Consider the following 18,990-nt stretch of genomic DNA (forward strand, 5'->3'; position numbering starts at 1 on the left):
CAAGAGGCCCTTTAGTTCTTAGGTAAGAAACAAGTAAATGTTTTCTTCCTAAAGTTGATACTAAGGTAACTGAAACTAGTCTTCTTGAAAATTCATTCTAAAAGAAACAAAGTACTTGCCAGTCTACCTAAAATCCTTAAAAGGGTTTCCCTGAATCCTCATGAGCTCCAAGCTATTAACTGTAAGGGGAAATGGTTCTTCCAAGTATTTGCTAAACAATTTTATTCATAAATTTTAATTCATCTTGCACTACTTTTAACCCAGCAGGAAATCCAGATTAGTTCCATTTTCATTACTCCCTACACAATGTGATCACAGAACAAAGATATACTCATCCACCCATGGTTTTCCCCCCGGAGAACATGACCTATGCTCGAAGAGTCTCAGAGCTACCTAATCTGAAAATGGTAACGATTTTCCAATAAAATATATATCTATAAAAATCTGACATACATGGGGCCGGGAGTTTGGCCTAGTGGTTAAAGTGCTTGCTTAGCATGCATGAAGACCCGGGTTCGATTCCTCGGTACCACATATATAGAAAAAAGCTGGAAGTGGTGCTGAGGCTCAAGTGGTAGAGCTCTAGCCTTGAGAAAGTCCAAGGACAGTGCTCAGGCCCTGAGCTGAAGCCCAGGACCAGCAAAAAAAAAAAAAAAAAAAAAAAAATCTGACATACCTCAGGAAATCACATCCATAACTATACTTAAGATGTTCTAGTTCAGACAGCTCCTTTTCTGAAATCTAAAAGCCACACAAAGAGGAAACACTAGTAATTGACTTTTAGCTTTACTCAAGCAAAACCATCTTTGTTTTCTTCAGTGTGGCCAGACAGTAGTACTCTTATGAGCTAGAATTTCACTCAAGTCCTCCCTTATTCTTGTTGTCTTGCATTCTCTCTGTACTTACTACCATAGATTGAATGTCTATGTCTTCTCTAAAGTCCATGTGAGAACTTAGACCCCAGGTGTTGGCCATGAGAAGGTGACTACATTGGGGCCAGGAGGTTGGCCTAGTTGTAGAGTGTTTGCCTAGCATGCAGAAAAACCTAGGTTCCATTCCTCGGAATCACATACATAGAAAAAGGTGGAAGTGGTGCTGTGGCTCAAGTGGTAGAGGTCTAGCCTTGAGAAAGCCCAAGGACAGTGCTGAGGCCCTGACCTCCCCCCCCCCCAAAAAAGTGACTACATCACAAATAAAAACCTCATAGGTGTGATAAGTGACTTTAAAGACAGGCTGGAACAAAGATTACTAGCTAGGCCCTTTTTGTTCTCCTGCCATCCATGAATACACTCATAGACTCCAAAGGACACAGCAATAGCAGCCATCGATAAAGCAGACACAGAACCTGCCAGCAGTTTAGCATTATTTGCAAATTACCTGGCCCAAGGCAATTTTGTGATACAGCAGCAGGAACAAACCAAAATATTCACTGTAATCATTTGAGTATAATTTCTTCCTACACTGAAAGACTTGTCAAGTGTCCCACCTGAACAATTAGTCAGATCGCTCCATGAAGTGGTTTAGTTTCTCCCTTGCGCGATTTAGAGTTTACACAGCTCTAACATGTGCTTTGTTAGAGTAGAGGTTTTATTTGCTGCTGTTGTTGTTCTTGGGGGTGTCCCAAGTGATATTAATATAGCCCACACAGAGGACTGGTTAGTTCCAAAATGTGTCCTTACAACTAAAGCCTGAGCCAGGCACAGGTGGCTCACACCTGTAATCCTAGTGACTCGGGAGGCTGAGTAGATCTGAGGATAGTGGTTTGAAACCAGCTTGGGCAGAAAAATCCCTGTAAGACTCTTATCTCCAATTAACCACTCAAACACTGGGAGTGGTGCTGTGGCTCAAATGGTAGAGCACTAGCTTTGAGCAACAACAAGGTCAGGGATAGTACCCTGGCCCTGAGTTCAAGACACACACAAAAAGAACAAAAGGAATCCAGGAATCGAAAGAGAGAGAGAGAGAGAAGGGGTGGGAGGGAGAAAGGAAGGAAGGAAGGAAGGGAGGGAGGGAGGGAGGGAGGGAGGGAGGGAAACAGACAGACAGACAGACTAAAACTGAGTGCAGTGGCTCATGCCTGTAATCCTAGCTACCCAGGAAGCTGAGATCTGAGGATCACAGTTCAAAGCCAGCCAGGTCACTAAAGAATGTGAGATTCTTATCTCCAATTAATCACTAGAAAATGGAAAATGAGGCTGTGTGTGGCTCCAGGGGTAGGGCAGTAGCCTTGAGCTGAAGAGCTCAGGGACAGCGCCCAGGTCTAGAGTTCAAGCCCTATCACCCACAAGAGGGAGGGAGGGAAGGAGGGAGGGAGGGAGGGAGGGAGGGAGGGAGGGAAGGAAGGAAGGAAGGAAGGAAGGAAGGAAGGAAGGAAGGAAGGAAGGAAGGAAGGAGGGAAAAGTGAAACATATACCTCACAATTCATTTTGGTAAACAGCTGAATATACTGAGAGATCTGGTTTGGTAAATCTTCACCTGCTACACACAAAGACACAGCCAATGTTCGCTCCTTCCCTCAACCTCTGTTTCCTTGAAATAAAGCTGCTCTGCAGACACTGTTCAGTCCTCTGGGACCTCTCTTTCTACCACTATTAGGCTGTCTGGGAACAATTTAAATTAATAACAGGTGACCAAGAGAGAGTAGTGACAGTGCTGGACCAACTACAAAGAAATGCAGGGGGCCAGGAGTTTGGTCTAATGCTTGAGTGTTTGACTAGTACACAAGAAAGCCCAGATTCTAATGGCATTCGCAGGGAAGTGGATGAATCTAGAACGAATCATGCTGAGTGAGACAAGTCAAGACCTAAGGAACAAAAGGCGCATGGTATCCTTAATATGCGGTTATTAAATCCAAAGTGTACAAGAGCGAGGACTCAATAACTGCATACCCAAAGCAATGGACATGGTCATGGAAATACAAACATAACTGTATAGACAAAAAAAACCTATGACTCTCTAATCATAATGTTTTATTTCATAAATTGATATGTTTCTATGACATATAAACCGTTAGCCTAATTTTGATTAAGTTCTAAAGACTAAGACCCAGAGAATGTAATTAGAGATTCTCTCCTTGAACAATTGTTTGTTAAATTTGTCATTTAAAATATGATGTAAACATAAGCCAAAAAAAAACAAAAAAACAAAAAAAAAGAAAGCCACATACATAGAAAAAGCCAGAAGTGGTGCTGTGGTTCAAGAGCTAGAGCTCTAGCTTGAGAAAACCCAAAGGCAGTGTTCAGGCACTGAATTCAAGCCACAAGACTGACAAAAAAAGAAAAGGAAGGGGAGGGGAGGGAAGGGGGGAGGAGGAAGGGGAGGGGAGGAGGAGGAAGAGAAGGAAGAGGAGGAGGAGGAGGAGCAGGAGCAGCAGCAGCAGCAGCAGCAGCAGCAGCAGCAGCAGCAGCAAAGCAGAAAGAAAGGGTCCTGGAGTTTGGCCTAGTGGTAGAGTGTTTGCCTAGGATGCACGAAGACCGAGGTTCTATTCCTCAGTACCACATACATAGAAAAAAGCTAAAAGTAGTGCTGTGCCTCAAGTTGTAGAGCACTAGCCTTTAGGAAAGCCCAAGGACAGTGCTCAGGCCCTGAATTCAGTCGCCAGGACTAGCAAAGAGAAAAAAGACGTAAAAAGAAAGGAAGAAACATGCTAGATACTATAAAATGATAGTAAAACTAGTATGAAGCACTTACTACATATGCCAGCCACGTGCCATAAATGAACTCTTGTTTTTTATACCTTCCTGACAACCTTTAACATAGATGCTGTCCCCATCTTAAAAAAAAAAAAAGTTCAAGACCCAGGACTGGCAAAAAGAAAGAGGGGGGGATGGAGGAGGAAGTGGGGGGGGGGGAGAGAAAGAGAAAGAAAGAAAGAAAGAAAGAAAGAAAGAAAGAAAGAAAGAAAGAAAGAAAGAAAATTTGAGGCCAGGAGCATAGCCTAGTGGTTGAGTGCTTGGATTCCTCGGTACCACACACATAGAAAAAGCTGGAAGTGGCACTGTGGCACAATTGGCAGAGTGCTAGCCTTGAGCAAAAAGTGTTCAAGGACAGTACCCAGGCCCTCACTTCAAGCCCCAGGACTGGCAAAAAAAAAAAAAAAGTAAATTATGGTTCAGGCACATTTCCAGGCTAGAAGCGATCATATTTCAATATTAACTGCAAAACAGGGCTGAAAGCCTGGCTCAAAGGCAGAGCACTTACCTAGCAAGTAAAGCCCAAGGCCCAATCTCAGTAAGAAGAAAAAAGGGGATGAAGGAAAGGAAGAAGAAACAAAGAGAAGGAGAAATAAAACTATGAACTGAGGAGCTGAAGTACTTACTACTTTACTAAAATACTTTCTAATCATCTCTGAAGCTTAGGAGCATTTTCTGGCAAGTTATACAAAGCTGGTATGATTAGAAGTATATCATGATTTTAGAAGCTATGGAAATAAAGAAAGCAATTGCCAAAGAAAGAGTCACAGCATTATCTAACAGGTCAAATACCAGTAATCTTGTAACAAGTGATGATCATGGTTTGAAAACAGCTTGGGCAAAAAAACTTACTTATTAGCAACAGTCTACCTCAATAAACTGGGCACAGTATTATACACAAGCAAGCCTATTTGAGAGGTAGAGGTGGGCAGTTCATGGTGTCTCAAACAGCTAAAGCAAAAAAAGGTTGAGGGTGTGGCTTAAGTGGTAGAGCACTTGCTTAGCAAGCAAGAGCTTCTAAGTTCAAATGCCAATAATATAAAAAGTTTAAAAGATTTACAAAATAGCTCCACAGTGACTAAGTACTTTGGCTCTTCCTAGTGAGTGCTGCCATTTCCAGGGACGTATCTCATGCCCCAAACAGCATGGAACCTAGTTTCAAAGATGGGGAGAAGTGACAATCAATTTTCCTTTAAAAAGAAGATCAAAAGCTCAATCTCCCAAAATTAATCTTTCTACCAAGATACTTAAGATTTCTCTTAAAGAACAGTTACCTGGGGGAGGGAAATGGGGACAAAAACACGTTTGTGAAGTATTAATTACAATTAAAAATATGTTTAAAAAAAAAAAGGAACTGTTACCTGTGGAAAACTGGTGACTTCTAAGATGGTTTTCATCTCTGCTACTTTCCACCTAACCTCTCCTCTCTCCCTCAGTTAACAATAGCATAACTGAGCAAAAAGCAAAAAATACATTTGATAGAAATAAAGGTGTCTTGTGTACATAACTCACATTTTTGAGGACACTGAAAAAAAATCTAAATGTAGTTGTATTATTAAAGAAGTCCAATAATGAAAGCCATAATAAAATATTAAATGCATATACCCCTAAAGTATTCCCTGCCCTCATTAAAAATATTCTTATGCCTGCAGAGGTAGAGAAATTGCCCAGCATGTGCAATGTGTTGGATTCAACACCCAATATCACACACACACACACACACACACACACACACACACACACACAACCTTCTAATATTTTCTCTCTATGCACAGACATAGATTGTCTTTATTTAAAACAGTATTCAGCATGAGACTGTATTGTTTAAGCCCTCCTCTTAGCATCTGGTCTATGTGTGTACATGTGCCCCCTCTATGCTCATACCAATCTGAGCTGTGGGGCCTGGAAGCCTACATCATCCTTACTCACGTTACATGACAAGCTACACACAGAAGCAATGGGGTCCTAAGCATAGCTAGCTGCTGGCCCCAGATGACCTGTCAGGTCTGCATTGGTAGCATATAGTGAGTCTTACAGAATGCTAATGCTGACACTGATGGAGACTGATTTTTCCTACTATCTCTGAACACACTTTTTTTTTCCTTGCCAGTCCTAGACTTGGGCTCAGGGCATGAGCACTGTCCTTGGGTTTTCTCAAGGCTACAGCTCTACCACTTGAGCCACAGCATCACTTCTGGCTTTTTTCTATGTATGTGGTACCGAGGAATCGAACCCAGGTCTTGGTGCATGCTAAGCAAGCACTCTACCACTAGGCCAAACTCCCAGCCCAATGAACATATTTTTTTACAAAGTGCCATGACAAGGCAAATTGGTCAACCCTACCTAAAATAATCTCAGAAGAGCAAAAGTCTTGCCCAAGAAAACACATCTGTATCTAGCTGGAAGAAAGGATGCAGAGAATCCTTCCCCTAAAAATAGGAATAGCTAGAAACAGTGTTGGCTCTAAACAGGCCTAGAGCTTTCTTTTTCCTGGCCTCCTATCCTGCCCTCTTGTTAATTTCCTTAACCTCTCCCTTTTCCTCCAATCTAGAGCAACTCCATTTGGGACTTCTAAAAAGATAGCAAGGGTAGGCATGGTGTCCCATACCTTTAACTGCAGCAACCTAAAAGGCGGAGATGGGTAGATCAGAATTTCAGGCTGGCCTTATCTCAGAGAATTTGGTGAGCATTGGTGTCATGTGACTGTCATCCCAGTTAAGTAAGAGAGAAGGCTCAGTCAACATGGACATGGAAAAAATTATGTTAACAGGCACATGTTTTCTCTCATATGTAGAATTTTTCAGGCCCTTTTATTTCCCTGGAAATGAGACAGGAAGCAGAAATATGATTATCACAGAGGGATGAGGCCAAATGGAGGAAGAACAGATGAATGAAGAGAAGAAAGGTGAGCAAATACAGATATAATATTGAAAAGCATATGTGAACATGGAACTAGGTAACTTCAGTGAGGAACTGGTGTCTCACAACTACAATCCTAGCTATTCACAAGGCTGAGATAGGAGGATCACAGTTAAAAGCCAGCCCAGGCAGGAAAATCTGTGAGAATCTTATCCCCAACTAATCAGAAAAGGCCAGAAACAGGTATGACTCAATTGGTATACTGCTAGCCTCAAGTGAAAAAAACTAAGAGACAACATCCAAATCTTAAGCTCGTGCCATAAATTGTGTAGATACCAAGTTAGGGGAAAAAAAAAATCTGCAGGATATGGAAACAAGAGGTTTATCTTTGTGACTATTGTTCTTAATGTACTATGCGCAGTTATTTTTTCCTCTTTTCTCCCCCCATGGTTAATCTCATGTGGTTACTGTATCTGACTTTCTGTATATATGTTTATTTGTTAATTTAAAATTGGGAAGGGAAGGGGGAAAACAAGATGATTGGGAGGGGTGGGAAAAGGAAAGGGAGACAAAAACCTGAGAAGGGGTATCAAGGTTAGAGAAGTAATACATCCATTACCTGATGAATGTAACTGTAACTCCTCTATATATTATCCCAACAATAAAAAATATTTTAAAAAAATAAAAAAGATGATTCAAGCTAAAAAAAAAACTGTTTGAAAAGGCCATTCTCCGCTAAAATCTTTAAATCAAAAATACCTACAAAATTATGTTGTTTTTTTTTCTTGAAATATCTCCACTGAAAGATTAGAAATCAAATGCATCATGCAGGAAAAGAACTTGACTTTCTTTTTTACAGAGCTGTATATCCAGTTAATAAATTGCACTTAAAACCTAAAATCGTGAAACTTTCTTAAATTCATCTCATTCTTGCACATCTGAAACTATGGTCACTATGACACTACTACTCAAATTGCTCTTCTATTCTGTACTTCCCTTCAGTCCTAGTAGACTTTCTCAGACTGAGGTTCCTCACCAAGGATCTAGTACGTGCTGCATGCAGGGCACTCTACTTACTATCACAGGGCTCCTGTACCTGAATATTCACACTCACTGGGGCACACAATCAGCCCACCTGTATCTGAGAATATGACAGTGACATTGTCCTTCCTCATCTACTGAACTACCTTTTCTTCCATGACAAGGGTCTGGGAGATTATTTCAGCCACAAAGCTTATTAAAGAAACAGGTTATCCAACTTCACATAATGATCTAAGCCAATGGTGGATAGCCATTTTTAACAGCTCTTCTTTGCACTTTCCCAAAATTATGTGACAAAACCAGCTGTAGCTTAGAAAATTCCTCAAGACTCAGTTCTCGGATTCTATCTAAATTCCTTTTACCTGACTTTGGATTTTTTTACAGTGCTCCCTGGCCAGACTCTCCCAGTACCTAATCTGTAAGAAGTTAACTTGACAACCCACATATCTTTTCTTGAAATACACAGTAAAGAGGTTTTCTGCTTTTGGTCAAAACATGCCATCTTTTTAAATTAATCTTGAAATTATCCTCCAGCAACTAGCATATAATAATGTAAGGAAAACCTGATAAAGTAGACAGTCTTCAAAAGAATGTGTCACTAGATGGCACCACCAAGCAGATTGCCACAAAAGAAAACACAAGATATTTAATCTGAATCCAATAATCTTTTCTGGCTCTCCTCTCAAGGACACAAGGCAGGAATAAAAAAAAAACTCAATGAAAGCCAAGGTTGGGAGATAGGCAAGTGGAATGAGGTGAACCTTCCTTATTGGTCAGTACATTCCCCTCCTGCCCATAAACACACTAGATCCAGAGGCAACACTGAACTCTTTAAAAAAAAGGGCTTAGAAAACAAGATGAGGGGTGAGGGAGGGGGGAAGGGAAATGGGGACCAAGACATGTGAAAGGGTATCAATGTATGGGAATTAATGCACCATTTATCTGACAAATATCATGTAACCCTTCTATTAATTACAATAAAAAATATATTTTAAAAAAAGGGCTTAGATAGTAATGTCCAGAGAAGAAGGAAAAGGACAGGAAGAAAAACTGCTCAGCAACCCTTACAACATATTCCTTCTGTCTTCCTAGCCCTGTTTAATTACCTTTCCCTCAAGGCCTCTCCAACCAATCCTAACGTCTTCATCTCCACATCACAACTTTTCATATACATTATATAGAAGGAAGTTAGTTCCTATCTTACAATGAGCATGTGTGAAGTGTCCCTCTGGAGGCCCTGTGGGCAGAGACAACATAGTTGTGGGATGTTAGAACCCACGAATTTCAAATTCAAGGCAGTTAATAACAAAGGTCTTGAGGGGTGAAGTCTACACGTTCTAGATTAGACAGACCTGACACTGTGCACTGGTTGCCCAGTATTAGGGGAAGGACAGTGCCCATCTTTTTTCAAGATTTTTCCTAAAAGCATCTAATTCATGGTACTTAACTTGGATGTTGTGTAAAGGTGTGGTTCAAGAACAAGATAACTTCATCCTGAACAATTTACCTGACTTCTTTGAGAATCAAGTCTCATCTATAAAATAGAAATAACAAACCCTACCTTATATAATAACTAGTTAAAAATTAACACATGTGGTACAATTTCTGTTATACACTAAACCTAGCCATAGACTATCATTATTACTATTCTCATTTGTAGACCTATAATCATTTAGCAAAAACCCTTTAGGCCAGCTGTGTTCTGGGATACAGAATCTGAGGAGGGAAAATAAGTACCACCAGTATATATATAATAATCCCTTAAGCAAATCTGCCCACAATCAAAAATAACATTTTTTTTGCAGTGAAACATGCCTGAAGCAGTTAATAAAGAATATAAGGACCTCCTGGTCAGTTTGTTTCAGATCAGAAGGCAAAAGTATTATGGAAAATATTAGACTTCCAGAGCTTTCTGTGAAGCTGTCAAAAGCTTCCATTTCAAAAGCATCTAGAAGGACATGGGGTATCCACTGAGCTCACCAAAGGTTGTGCCTAAACTGGGTAGGAGAGTGTAAGACTGAGTGTGTCTGTACAGCAGGTAAAATAAAGTTGTTGAGATGTCTAGAAATGCTGCCTGCCTAAATCCCTTGCAATGCCCTCCAGACTCAAAGACTGATCACCCCAAGGCAGGATAAAACATAACTGGAGGACCTTTCTTTTTATTTTTTCCTTTGCCAGTCCTAGGCTTGAGCTCAGAGTGTGAGCACTGTCCTTGGACTTTCTCAAAGCTAGAGCTCTACCACCTGAACCCCAGCACCACTTCCGGCTTTTTTCTATGTATGTGGTACCAAAGAATGGAACCCAGGTCTTCACGCATGCTAGGCAAGCACTCTACCACTAGGCCAAACTCCCGGCCCTGAAGGGCCTTTCTAACACAGGTCTCTAGCCATGGTCACTATGACAACATGGAACTTAAATTCTCACAGGTTGAACAGCAATCCCACTATGTGACCCCTCTTCCCATGGTATTTCCATGTACTAGTATATAAATAATCACTGAGGTCTCAAGATGAGATAATTAAGGATAGGCTAAAAGAATTCAAACCACGGGCCGGGAGATTGGCCTAGTGGTTAAAGTGTTTGCCTAGCATGCATGAAGACCCGGGTTCGATTCCTCAGTATCACATATAGAAAAAAGCCAGAAGTGGTGCTGAGGCTCAAGTGGTAGAGCTCTAGCCTTGAGAAAGCCCAAGGACAGTGCTCAGACCCTGAGCTCAAGCCCAGGACTAGCAAAAAAAAAAAAAAAAGAAAGAAAGAAAGTGCTCAACATTCCAGTATTGGACCAAAGCTGTAAGTCAAGTCTACTGGACACAGCCACACCCATTCATTTCTTATGTCTAATATCTGTGGCTACTTTTGGGTTTTGTTGTCATGTTTTAAATTTTATTTTATTTTGTTATAAAGGTGATGTACAGAGGGGTTACAGGTACAAAAGGAAGGTAATGAGTACATTTCTTGTCAAATACTGTTACCTCATCCTTGTTTTTCTCCCATTATCCTTCCCCAATCTCCCCCCAACCTCCCCACTACTTTTGTAAATAAGGGCCCAGCCACTTTACTATTATGGCAAAGCTGTAACAATCCACAAAACTAAATGTATTTATACCTCTCTTGGCTTTTAAGAAACAGTCTGAATCAAAGTAACTGTATGCATGAATAGAAATATAACAATAAAATCCTTCAGTCTGTACAGTCAACATATGCTGTATTTTTTTTAAAGGAGAGAATGATTTTGCTGAGCCCTCTTCTTATGAAAGAAAAGGTAGGGTATCAGAGAAACCTGCATTTAAATCTTAGTTCCACAATCAGTAGTAGAAATTATCACATTTTCCTGAGCCTTAGTTTCCTTATAATCTTGGGTGTTACACCATCTAAGAAAGATAAACTGATAAAATCCTGACAGTAAGGAATAAATGATAACTACTAAATTGAGATAAATGGAATGTATAGATCTGTCCATCTTGTCAAGAAATATTCAAAAGTGAAAAAGAAATACTGAAAACTAAAAATCAAAACACAAGACTGCTTGCCATTCACTTATCTTCCTTATTAAGCAAAGAAATAATACTCAGAGCTGGAATTATGACTCAAGAGGTAGAGTGCCTTGCCTAGCAAGCACAAGCCCCTGAGTTCAAATCCTAGTACTGCCCTCCACCCCCAAACCTTAATTCTTCATTTAAGGAAGAGGCATGACTCAAGTTAGGAGCCATAAGCAGAGAAAGAGAGAGTAAAAGAAACAAATGAAAATATACTGATAGATTAGCCTTTTTTTTTTTGGCCAGTCCTGGGCTTGAGCTCAGGGCCTGAGCACTGTCCTTGGACTTTCTCAAGGCTAGAGCTCTACCACTTGAGCCTCAGCACCACTTCTGGCTTTTTTCTATGTATGTGGTACCAAGGAATCGAACCCGGGTCTTCATGCATGCTAGGCAAGCACTTTAACCACTAGGCCAAACTCCCGGTCCCTAGATTAGCCTTTAATTTAACAGAAAAAGTAGATGGCTAGTTTCCAAGTTTTGTTAATATAAAGCTATTCCCTTCTAAGTACATTATACAAAAATTGTGAAATAGAGTCTAAAATATACCTAATACTCAAACTGAGAAATTCTGATTGATGATGAAGAAAGGATGCAAGAGGCTGAAAGATTTCGGATTTCAGTCAATAAACCAGCAATACTTGCTGAGCAGTCTGTGTTCCTGGGTTGACTCATGCACCCAGTATTTGTTGAGCACCTACCACATTCCAGGCTCTGGGCTCTAGCTTGAGAACAAGGCATGCTCTTTTGGCCTTGATCCATAGAACCTACAACCCAAGAGCTGCTCAGCACTTCAAGATTAGAACCACAGAGCCAGTTATTAACTACAGATTATACTAAATCACATAAGATATTAGAGCTTGAGGACTCCCAAGAAATTAGTCTAACCTCTGTGTCACATAGACCAGTTAACTGAACTGTACATGGTTCCAAACAAATTGGTAGCAAATCCCACCTTTCTGATATCAATTCATACAAAGCTGTCCTTGCCAAGAATTACTTCAACAAAGAGTCAAGTCTATCACTCTTTTGTAACCCTGCAAATGCTGTTCAGAAAAGGAGACCCTATATTCAAAATTTCTCTGGCTAGTGTTACTCCTTTCTTCTGCTTTCCCCAGAATACTGTGTTTTGACCACTGTACACCCTGTACTTGTTCTGCAGGAGTTTGACAACTGATTGAGATTTCTACTTCTTTTCATATAGCCACATGCCTTATTTACTCAGGTCCTTTCTCAAATATGTGAGCAGGACAGTTGAAAGCAATTATTAACATTCCTTCCAGTGATGCTGGATAGAGAGAAGCTGAAGCCATCTTGTCATGGTAATACACAAAAAGTCTGTCAGGACCTTCTGAGAAAGGTTTCTTCCCCGTCGGTCATATAATAACTTTTTCTTCCTAGATATTTCCTCAACTACTATACTACTGAGCTTATCTGAGATAATACATTTCCTCATAGTAAGTCTGGTCTAACCAACTGAGTCTGTTTTCAGTTACTTCCTTCCAAAAGCATCTTAATATGCACACAGAAAAAGGAACAAAGCTGTAATTCAAACACAACAAGGTGATTTCACACCCTTCAAGCCCACATCTGGACTCCCTATGACTTCTCATCTCTAACCCTTGCACAACCCAGCACCAGCACCAGATACTAAGAAGCATTTAACTTCTGCCAAATGAATAAACAGATGAATGAAAGAGAACCTCAGCTCAGCTTCAAATATCGGGGGAATAAATTTTTTTATATCATTATAAGTGAAATATTGGGGTCCAAATTATATAAAGTCTCACTGCTCCTATATTGGACTGAGCTTTAATAAACACTGTTGAGAAATATAGAAGACAATAGAAGGGGTAACATTGATGAAGACACATTTGTACTTTTTAAAAACACTAATTTGTCAGCTGGACACTAGTGGCCTATGCCTGAAATCCTAGCTACTCCTGAGATTAAGATATGAGGAACATGGTTCAAAGCCAACCAGGGCAGGAAAATCCCTGAAACTCTTATCAACAAATGAACCACCAAAAAGCTGGAAGCAGAGCTGTGGCTCAAGTGGCAGAGTGCCAGTCTTGAGCAAAAACGCTCAAGGATAGTGCCTAGCCTCTGAATTCAAGCCCCAAAACTCCTCCACCTTCACCCCCACCCCCATTATTTCCTGAATTGAAATCCTTTTATACAACTATTTAAAGTAGTATATGAAACTATAAGTATACTATACTAACACTAAAGAAGGAATTCTGAAAGAACCATCTTCTAAATTTAAATTAATCTCAGTAGACTAAGTCAACAAACAAAAGCACAAATGATTCCATTTGTATAGAAGACATCTTTTACATTATCTATAATACCTAAATACCTACTCAACCTTGAACCAAAAGAGGCCACTCACAGAAAGAGAGCAGGACCTGCTTAGCACCTTGGGTCCTATGTAGTTTTCATTCATAAAATCTCAGCCTTTGGTAAAATAGTGATTTTTCACAATTCATGTGAGTGATGGAATTAGGCCAAGAGATGTAGAGGTAATCATCACTCCTACACAAAAGCATTAACCTTAATCATTAAATCTGAAAGACAGCCTCTAGGCTATCACCCACAAATCAAAGAGTACTTAACAACCATACTGTTCCTGAGACAGCAGTGAAGAGACTTGTTATTCATGAAGGGCCACTCACCAAGGTCTCAAAATCTCTTCATTGCAAGACATAATATACACTTTAACTTCAAGGCTGCAAATGCTTGTAAACTTCCCAAAATCCTCTCCTCATCTCTTCACTTGGCCTTTTCTGAAAGAGCTTAAGGATAAGATTTTTTTTTTTTTAAGGATAAGAATTTTTTTATCTAACCCAAAAAAGTACTGGTTCCAGGACAGTGCCCAGAGACATAACCTGCATGAGTGTCTTAATTGGAATCAGGCTGATGGCTGACAAAAGACGCTTAAAGGTCAATTTTGGTCTACCAAGGCAGCTACCTTTAAGTGCACCTCTTAAAACACAGCTTACCTTGTAATTACTAGAGTTCACCCAAGAGGTAGCAAGTCCATCCACAAGTTTATCTAACATGGTCTGGTCATGCTCAAGGTCAGCAGACTTCTGTTTGTCTGAGAAATAGTCTATAAGTTCTTGGCCAACCTGCAGTCGTTTCCCCACATCCTTTTGCAACACCTGGGCCAGGCAGGCCTCCATTCGAGGCTCCATGGTGGAATTCAACCCCAGATCCAACAAAAGCTAGTGGGCAGTCAGGATGACTCCTTCCAGGCAGCCAAACCCAGGAGGTGGCCTCTTTGTTAGCTGAAGGTTACCAAGAGCCTGTGTTTCAAAGATGCAATCCGGGGAATGGCAACAATGCACCATGTGTGTCTGAAGAGCAGCTGGCAGGATATTAAAAGTCCAATTTAAATAACTAGTAGGAGATAAAGGAGTGAGTGGCGGAGTGTTCTACTACGGAGTCTGAAATACTTCATAATTCAGCAGTCCATTCTGAAAAGAGAAGAGAACAGCAAATCAGCACAAGAGAGCATAACACTCAAATATTATTAAACATAAAATCAAAGACAAAAGCAATTCACACTGCAGAATGGTTTATAATCACATGTGCTGTACAGAGCATGAACACTTGGCAAGTCTACTAGAAAAACATAATTATTATTTTTATGAGGAATGTCAAAACCCAAAGGAAAGAAACAGTGAGCTATACTATTAGTAGGGCGATATTCCTCACCATTTTCCAAATTATAAATGTATCAGTCAGGAAAACAATCTTTGCTTTAGCTAGCATATTTGTTGCTTAAATTTTGGCTCCTATCAAAAACTTAACACCATTCTATGAATAGCTGTAGGTATTAAAGCTTAGTAGGATACTGCCTTATTATCAATCTTCTAAAACTCTAAGTACCAGAAGTGGAGTAGGCATTAGAGAAGAAACAAAGGCCAAGGCGCGGAGTTTGGTCTAGTGGTAGAGTGCTTGCCTAGCATGCACGAAGATACAGATGCAAAAAAGCTAAAGAACAGCACCCAGGCCCTTAGTTCAAGCCCAAGTATACTAAGTATGTATGTACATACAGGTACACACAACCATGCACATAAGCACTCAAACATACACACAAAGTATTTTTAATAAGAAACGGTTATCCTGGGTGTGGGGGGGGAGGGAAATGGGTACCAAGACATGTGAAAGGGTATCAATGTATGTGAATTAATGCACCTTCTATCTGGCAAATATCATGTAACCCTTTTACTAATTACAATAAAAAAATAAAAAATATGAAGAAAAAAAAAGAAACTGTTATCCTTCCTTTTTTTATACTGCATGGTATCAATGACATTGGATAGTAACAATGACATGGAAAAACTGAAGAAATCCAGAACTTTTCCTCTGGGGAAACCACTATTGTTCTAAAAAAATTAGTCAACAGGCATCAGATTTATGGTAAATAAAATAATGGCCACAAATCCTCTACTTTTCCTCCTTGGCCAGATTAAATCTCCACTGGGAAGGGAGCAGAAACCTGACTTGTAATCCCTAGGGTTGGTCCTCTTACCCTAGGGCTACCATGTTGTAACGGAAGCTGGTCTAGAACTTGAATGTGATAAATCACACCGAAGGAACCAACAGGCTTCAACCTACAACCAACATCATGACCACTATTCTAACAATAGCTGTGTAAGTGAAAGTCTGAAAGGACACAGACAAGCCAGATGTTGGTGATTCATGACTATAATCCTAGCTACTCAGGACACAGATTGATCAAGGTTTGAAGCCAGTAGACAAACAAACACATTAGACTCATCTCCAATGAACCAGCAAAATGCAGATGTGAAGGAGGAGCTCAAGTGGCAGATGCCTGCATTCAGAAAAAAAGGCAAGCTAAATTGTGTATGTGTATGTGGGTTGTATATGTGTATGTGCCTGAGTTCAAATTACCCAAATCATAGAATTACGAAAATAACATTTCATTGCTGTTTTAAACACTGTAGCAATGTTCGTTATTTTGATAACTTTCAGCCATATTTTAATACCTTTACACCCTTCACTCCTTCAGACCTTTGGGTCTAAAAAACAGATATTATCCAATTATGATAATGATGCCATTTTAAAGCCTCTAGATGAAATGTTAGGTTTTATGCTAGGTAATTTATACATATATATAAACACATACATACATACACACACATATATATATGCATATGTGTGTGAATATGTGAATGTATGTATATATGTATATATGTATGCATATATACTGCTTCTAGTTTATCAACAAACTCCATAAAATAGGTATATAAGCTTCTCCTCCCCCTTTTTTGAGACAGGGCTGTTGTTCTTAAAGGTTCTTACTGTCTAGTTTCCAGTAGACATGACCAGTACCATCATCATGGCCTGTTGATGTTTGCCCAAAGACCAAGACGCTGTGGTAGAAGAAGGTCTATAGTATTTATAGATGAAGAAACACAAGAAAACTAAGACTACGTAGCTTTATCAGGATGCAACCTCCTCAAACCCTTTTTTCTTGGGGGGGGGTCATGGACTTGAACTGGGCCTAGGCCTCTCCCAGAGCTCTTCAGCTGAAGGCTACCCCTCTACCCTGGGCCTGGGCATTGTCCCTGAGCTCTTCAGCTCAAGGCTACTGCCCTACCCTTGAACCAAGCCCCAGTTCTCATTTTCTAGAGCCTAATTGGAGATAAGAGTCTTAAGTTCTTTTTGTTCAGGGACTGGCTTTGAACCTTGGTCCTCAGATCTCGGCCTCCTATGTAGCTAGGATTATAGGTGCGAGCCACCACACCCAGCTCCTCAAATCCTTATTAGGAATCTGGTCTACTTCTGTCCTTACTCTCTAAGAGGTCAGACTTAGCTAGAAAGCAACAGGCAAGGGGACAGGAGTTTGGCCTAGTGATAAAAGTGATTGCCTAGGGGGAGGGAAATGGGGACCATGACATGAGAAGCAGTATCAATGTATGTGAAGTAATGCATCTTCTAACTGGTGAATATAATGTAACTCTTCTATTAATTACAATAAAAAATATATGAAAAATAAGTAAATACAATGGAATCAATCTTGAAAAAAAAAAAAAGTGCTTGCCTAGCAGGCATTAAGACACAGGTTTGATTCCTCCGTACCAAACACATAGCAAAGAGCTGGAAGTGGTACTGTGGATCAAGTGGTAGAGCTCTAGCCTTGAGAAAACCCAAGGACAGTGCTCAGGCTGAGTTCCGTCCCCACGACTGGCCAAAAAAAAAAAAAGAAAGAAAGAAAGCAACAGGCAAAAGAGCAAAGTTTCCATATTCCTTAAGTAAACACTGAAAAAGACCTCATTCAAAAGAAAATCTCAGGGCTGGGAGTATGGCCTAGTGGTAGAATGCTTGCTTAGCATTCACAAAGACCCAGGTTCAATTCCTCAATACCACATACAGAGAAAAAGCCAGAAATGGTGCTGTGGCTCAAGTGGTAGAGCTCTAGCCTTGAGAAAGCCCAAGGAAACCCTCAGGCCCTGAGTTCAAGCCCCAGGACCAGCCAAAAAAAAAAAAAAGGAAAGAAAAGAAAATCTCCCCTCAGTCTGGGAGTGTAGATCAGTAGGAGGCTGCGGGTAGACGTCCCAGAACAAAGAAAGAGAATGGGGGTGGAGGAAGAAAATCTCTTCAACTGGAATTTTGTAAGAGTTTTAACAAATAAGCCAGGCACTGGTGGCTCACACCTATAATCCTAGCTATTCAGGAGGCTGAAGTTTTGGTATTTTTAAAGCCAGCCAGAGCAGGAAAATTCATGAGGCTCTAATCTCTACTTAGTCACCAAAAAGCTGGAAGTAAAGCCTGCAGTTCAAGTGGTAGAGTATCAACCTTGAGTGAAAAAGCTAAGCCATAATATTGGCACCAGGGTGGGGGGGGGGGGGGACACGAAAGAAAGAGAACATATGTGTGTAGTGTGCTTCTAAAAGTTTACCAAAACCAAAAGATCACAAAAGCTCTTATGTACAAAACCCATAAAATGAAAGAAACTGGAAGCCTCAGACACTAAGGAGAGTTTTTGGTGGTGGTGTTGTTAGAAAACTTATTCTATTTTTGTAAGTTTTCCCATGGTTTTAAATATATATATATATATATATATATATATATATATATATTGGCCAGTCCTGAGCTTGAACTCAGGGCCTGAAGCACTGTCCTTGATTTTCTCAAGGATAGTGCTCTACCACTTGAGCTTCAGCACCACTTCTGGCTTTTTTCTAAATATGTGGTACTGAGGAATTGAACCTGGGTCTTCGTGCATGCTAGGCAAGCACTCTACCACCAGGCCAAACTCCTGGCCCCTGAATATTTTCTTGATCCCTTCTTTTTAAAGTAAACAGGGAATATTAATTACCTGTGGTTCCAAATCTCCCAGGTACAAGACCTGCCTCCTACTTTCTCCCTCAAATATCCCTCCCTAAAAGTAAATGTTGTCAGTTATCTCTTGTGTAACCTTGAAAAGATTTTACTAGTTCTATAAGTTTTCTCCTCTCCCCCACCCTCTCTCTCTATATATATAATCTTCTCCCTATTTCTATGCCTGTAATCCTAGCTACTCAGATGGCTGAGAGCTGAGGATCATAGTTAAAAGCCAAACTGGGCTGTAAAGTCCCTGAGACTCTTATCTCCAATTAACCACAAAAGGCCAGTAGTGGAGCTATGGCTCAAGATTAGAGAGCTAGCCTTGAGCACAAAATCTTAAGGACAGCACCGAAACCCAGAGTTAAAGCCCCAGGACAACAAACAAAAACAAAACAAACAAAAACAACAGTTCCCATCTCCATCCCTTTACATACCATACTAGCCTATAGTACTTAGGTATACTATTAATAGGGAAATATTAATAAGGAGGACTAGCACTCAGA

The 18,990-nt window shown here is 40.3% G+C and overlaps 1 protein-coding gene across 1 annotated transcript in view; it reads right to left on the reverse strand.

Annotated features, from left to right (window-relative positions):
* The window catches only part of Clasp1 (cytoplasmic linker associated protein 1), a 237,997-nt gene that overhangs the window by 182,442 nt on the left and 36,565 nt on the right, over window positions 1–18,990 (reverse strand). Inside the window, exon 2 of the mRNA XM_090342974.1 lies at window positions 14,128–14,604. Coding sequence (XP_090199100.1) covers window positions 14,128–14,322 — 195 coding nt within the window. The 5' untranslated portion in view covers window positions 14,323–14,604. The remainder of the gene's footprint in view (window positions 1–14,127; window positions 14,605–18,990) is intronic.

The sequence above is a fragment of the Megascapheus bottae genome, chromosome 12 (assembly GCF_031878675.1).
Source record: "Megascapheus bottae isolate mThoBot1 chromosome 12, mThoBot2.hap1, whole genome shotgun sequence".
Lineage (NCBI taxonomy): Eukaryota > Metazoa > Chordata > Mammalia > Rodentia > Geomyidae > Megascapheus > Megascapheus bottae.